A 5,604-nucleotide genomic window follows, 5' to 3' on the forward strand; every position below is an offset into this window, starting at 1 on the left:
CATAATATAAACTCAATAAGAGATGTCTCAAATTATTTTGTAATTGTCTCACCCTTATGGTTTGATAAACTTTCTATAAATGACATTGAGTCAACTTATTTGGTAGTACTTGAGTAGCATCTTTGGGAGCCAAATTAAACAAATGAATGTGGATCATGTTGAGGAAAGGACACCTTTAAAATATAAAACTTTATAAAAATAAAAAACCTCATCTTTTGAACATGGATAAGATTTTACAAACCTATAGACAAAGTATATTGATATAAGAACATGGACCAAGCAGAGAGATATCACAGGGATATAAGAACATGGACCAAGCAGAGAGATATCACAGGGAAGGCTGTTGAATTTCAACCAGCAACATTTGAATTAAGCATATTTCTATAAAAATAGATAAACTACTTGGAAGCAAGAATCTCCTGTTATGATACGGATCCTGCAGCGTAACAGAATCACAACAACACATAGAGTATTGAAAAAGGAATGAAAATGCACAAATACATAATGATTGTGTATTGTTGATGATGAAAAAAGAACAATGCAGTAGGATAACACACTCCTCACACCTTGCCACATCAGCATTCCCTTTGTTCCCTCTTCTATTTTTCTCTAATAAATTCTCACATTATGGGTTTGGAATACAGATTCAATCAGATCGCACAACCCCATAAAGGTATCTAACAAAAACCCCATAACCAAAATTGATATAATAATTCAGTAATTTGCAGGAAAAGAAACAAATCTTAATTGTGCTAATAAGTGCATCCACCCTTATTCTGTTCTCTTGGAAAACCCAATGCATCAACCATTCTTCTAATTAGTGTTTCTTCTGTAAAATATAGAGACAATTTATGTGTCAAATCAGACAGAAATAAAATACAAATTAAACAATTGTTATTTACCTGACAATTCTATGATGACTTTCTTTGCAGATGGTGCGTTTTGAAGTAAAAAGTCTCCTAATCCATCCGGTATTGATGAAAGTTTATGCGTTTCTATTTTCAGTAACTTCATGTTAATTAAATAAGGGAAATCAACCTTCCACAAATCCGGAATTAGGTCGAGAAACTAAGCAATGAGGAATGAAAGTGAGTTAACATCAACTAAAGGCAAGTCAATAAAAAAAATGTAGCTTTAATAAAAATGAAAAGAATGAAATCACTTAAATTTTACACAAACCAAATTAAAATACCTCAAGAGTCTGTGAAGAGATTGTCAATGATTCCATGAGAGCAAACTGAACCAGCCAATTGAATAGAATTGAAGGAGAATTTTGGACATGCGTCCAGCTAGGTAAAACAATATCTACATGTTTAATAGAAGAGGCATTGCTATGGCTATTGTGCCCACGGAGGTTTTGAAAAGGATAACCCTTAAAATAAAAGCTACAAAGATTTGGGGTAGATAACTCAAATTTGTAAGCGGAGAGATAAAACAGTTGTAATTTTAAATTAACAAGCGAGACACTTGATATTAAGAGGTTCTTATCATCAAGAACATGACAAAAATGAATGATCAAAGTATTCAAATTTTTAAATGCCGAAAAGGGATCGGCATAGCCATCATCGCTACAGGAGGAAAAGTTAAAGAAATTTAGAGACAAGTAGGTTAATGCAGGAAGTTTAAGAGAATTTGGAAATAATGGTCTTTGACTTAAGATTCTAGGACTAAGGTTAAGAGAGGTTAACGTGTGAGATGAAAAGTTGCAAAGTGAAAATTGTTGAGTTTTAACCGCCATGGACATGTGTAATAGTTGGAGATTGGGTGAAAATGCATAATTAAGGATGCTTTTGAGTAGGTGAGGCTCTATATCATTGTAGAGGGACTGAAAATTGAGAGCATGGAGAGAGGTTTTATCGTTGCGTAGAGACAAAATTTGAGAGACGAAATTAGTGAAACTTAGGAAGGTCTTGAAGTGAGAAGAATTTAAAGAAAGAACAGGAAGATCCTTCCAAACATTGTTCCATGTTGTGGAGAGAATGCAGGTTTGAACAACTTGCTTGGCATTCAAATGAGACAATATTTGAAGTAAAAGAGAATTAGGTAAAGCACTGAGTCTGTCTTTATCATAATTCCGTCTCCTTGTTTTCATCGTGAAGCAATTTTTCTGCTAACTCTGGAACAACTAAAGTGATAAATATATAAATATACAGTTTCGAGAAAACCCTAGAGTAGTTATAAGGTGACTACTAACTAGCAAGAGTCTCGGTGGGTATGGTTTTACTTTTTTACGGGATACTTATGACGTGTCTTTGGAACTTATGTGCTTTTTGTTTCATAAGTATCTAACCTATATTTAATGAAATAAATATAGATTTTTTTTTTTAAATATCCAGATTTTAAAAAAAAAATCCAAAAATACATATTTTTTCAAAAAAATTATAAAGATGGGCATTTTTTTGCCCTATTTTGCACTTGGGCGCCACCCTAGTTGGCGCCTACCCTTAAGGGTAGGGCAAGTTGCCACTAGGAGTGGCGCCTACACTCATATCATTTTTTTTTAATATGTTTTTTTTTAATTTATTAATTTATATTTATTATAAATTATATTAATTTATATTAATACATATATATATAAATAAAATTATTTACAAGATATATATATATATATATATATATATATATATATATATATATATATATTAATTTATATATATATAAATTTAATTTATAAGTAATTAATATTTATAAATTTTTGGGAGAATTAGGGTTAATCATGTTAAGGTTAATTAATCAATTATAATTAGGGTTTATTGATCGGTTATAATTAGAGTTTGGTAGTTATGACCTAATTCAAACCCTAATTCCCCATAAGACTAATTAATCAAGTGCGACACTAATTAGGGTTAAGTAGATTGGTGTATAACCTAGATCTTTTCCTATAAATAAAGTGTTATTTCGTTGCATTTTCTTCACCACAATTTCCTATCACTTTCTCTATCAAGTTGAGTTCATGGCATCCCCAAGACCGTCGTCATGGCAGCGAACATCATCAAGGCGGCCGGATCCTGAACCAGTAATCTTAAAAAGGGATGGACATGTTATTTTCTCGCCTGTGAAACCCCCAATGGAGATGAAATTTTGGAACATCCGTTCGTTGGACCAACTAAAAAGGTCCTTGATGTCTTGGTTAGAGGGATATTACGAACCTGGTGAAGTCATCAGAAGGATTCAGAGGCTTAGAAGAAGTATCTCATTTGAAACTGGAGAAACGGTATGTTCGTGGGTTGAAGTTGAAAGCGACATTGATTGCATCCAAATGATGCATGGATCAGACGACATAGTGTTAACTGTTGTAATTTCTTAGATTTTAATGGTTGTTTGTCATGTTGTTGTTGTATTTGTTATTGTTCTAGTACTTGTTCTTGTTTTAGTACTTGTTTTTGTTCCAGTATTTGTTTTTGTTTTAGTAATTGGTGTTGTAATGTTAGATGTTTGTGTTTGTTGTTCAAGTGTCATCTTCTATTTGGAATAAAAAGTAAACTTTAATGATAAATAGCATTGGTACACAGATTTATGAATATGAAAACTAAGTTGTGGAACTAGATCCACGATATGGACATTTGTTCTTATTATGCCCTAGTTGTCTACATATGCTACACTTCCTCTGCATTTTTTCTGCGACGTCCATTTCAGTTCTAATGCGCCTGCTATTTGGGCGACCACTTTTATTCCGCCGCATCGATTCGTTGTGCCAAACAATTTCCCCGTCATACTCTGGCCAATATGCCTCCAATGCTACCACCGGAAAGGGATTGTCGTATACATTTAGCAATGTTGTAACTTTGTAGATGGGAGACACTAGCGACAATGCATCGAAGTGGCTGTGTGAACATGCTGCAATGACATGGGAACAAGGCATACGATAGGCCTGAAATTGACCACAGTCGCACCAACTGTCTGGTATTAGGACCCTATACTCTTGTCTGGGCAGCCCCTGGTTGTGGTCAATTGTTTCCTTGACACTAAAAGTGTGGCCATGGCGGTCGAATTTCGTAACCCGATGGCTGCTGGCTTTGGCAGATTCCTGCCTCATAAACTTTATGCAGGCATCACTATATACTTGACTCGTCTGTAACACTTCATGCCAGCGCTTCCCTCTTGTTACGAACAATGTTGCCATCCGAAAATAGGTCGCACTCACCAAAGCGGTTACCGGGAGGTTACGTATGCCCTTAAACACGCCATTCATTGATTCCACAAGATTTGTTGTCATGTGGCCCCACCTCACCCCATCGTCGTATGATCTAGTCCACTTTGCTCTGTCGATATTATCGATCCACCTCCCTGCATCAGAATTTGCCAACACTATTTCCCGGCGGTAGTATTGGAATCCAGGTTGGTTTAATGCATACCCCGCGTTTATCAAATTTTGCTTCAAGAAATTATCTTTGAACTCCCGCACAAAATTTTGAGCAATATGCCTGATGCAGTAGACATACGTAGACGGGGGGTCATGCCAACCATTTGCTGGATTATTGTATGCACTGTCTATAGAAGCGTGCCTGTCAGAAATCACACAGATGCCATCTTGTGGAGTCACGTGCGTTCGGAGATTCTTAAGGAAGAAACTCCAAGCAGCAGTCGTTTCTCCTTCAACCAATGCAAAGGATATTGGGAAAATATTAGAATTTCCATCTTGTGCGACCGCCATCAGTAACGATCCTTTGTATTTCCCATACAGCCAAGTTCCATCGACTTGAACAAGTGGTTTGCAGAATGTGAAACCGATGATGCAGGGACGGAATGCCCAGAAAAGTCTATGGAATATTCCATTACCTTCTAGACGAGTTCCGTCAGGGGATTGTGCCGGCAAGGTCTCCATTATAGAAACCGTCCCAGGTGAATACAAATGTAGTGCAGCTAGGTAGCGCGGAAGTTGTTTGTATGGTTCCTCCCAATTACTGTATACCAGTTCAATTGCCTTGGTTTTCGCTAACCAAGCCTTTCTGTATGACGGTGTATATTTGAAAACAGCCACACAATGGGAGATAATAGTTTTGACCTTGAGTGACGGGTCAACCTCAACAAGAGGTAATATGGAATGGCAGATCATATCATGGCTAAGTTTGCGATGATCCTGTGCCATGTTTGTGTTGACGCAAGTGTGAGCTTGAGAAATGGACCCTATCACCCACGCATTATGTTTCTTCTTGTACGATGCCATCAACCTATACCCACACTCTGGATTTTTGCATACAATAACGTATCTTTTCGGATTTGATTTGTTAACATCGTAGTCAACACAGTTTTTCAAGTGCCAGTTCTTTATTGCTAACAGACACTCTTCCTTGGTCCGAAATTGGTCACCCTTCTTTAACTCATCATCAGACCTCATATATGGGTTGTAGAACATATCTGATGAGGGCTCATCCTCGCCCAAGTTAAGGGTTGTGAAGTGCGCAGACGGTGAGTAGCGTTGCATTATAGGTATTTGAACTTGGTCTTCGTCTTCGGAATCACGGTTCACCAAGTCATCAACCACGTCTTCTGCATCATCAACCACATCGTCTTCAACGTGGTGTTCAACATCTTCTTCGTCATCAATCACAGGATCAATAACCTGTGACTGAATATTCTGAGTTGGTTGAAATTGTTCCAACA

General features: G+C 36.7%; 1 protein-coding gene across 1 annotated transcript; it reads right to left on the reverse strand.

Moving 5' to 3' along the window:
• Nucleotides 1-407: 407 nt before the first annotated feature.
• LOC127118858 (putative F-box/FBD/LRR-repeat protein At1g78760) lies at nt 408-2,102 on the reverse strand. The gene is made up of 3 exons (XM_051049096.1): nt 1,193-2,102; nt 903-1,068; nt 408-829 (listed from the first exon to the last, which is right to left on the reverse strand). Exons 1-3 carry the CDS (start codon nt 2,090-2,092, stop codon nt 753-755), a joined length of 1,143 nt encoding a protein of 380 aa, XP_050905053.1. The 5' UTR covers nt 2,093-2,102; the 3' UTR covers nt 408-752.
• Nucleotides 2,103-5,604: the final 3,502 nt, after the last annotated feature.

The sequence above is a fragment of the Lathyrus oleraceus genome, chromosome 2, assembly GCF_024323335.1.
Source record: "Lathyrus oleraceus cultivar Zhongwan6 chromosome 2, CAAS_Psat_ZW6_1.0, whole genome shotgun sequence".
Taxonomy (NCBI): domain Eukaryota; kingdom Viridiplantae; phylum Streptophyta; class Magnoliopsida; order Fabales; family Fabaceae; genus Lathyrus; species Lathyrus oleraceus.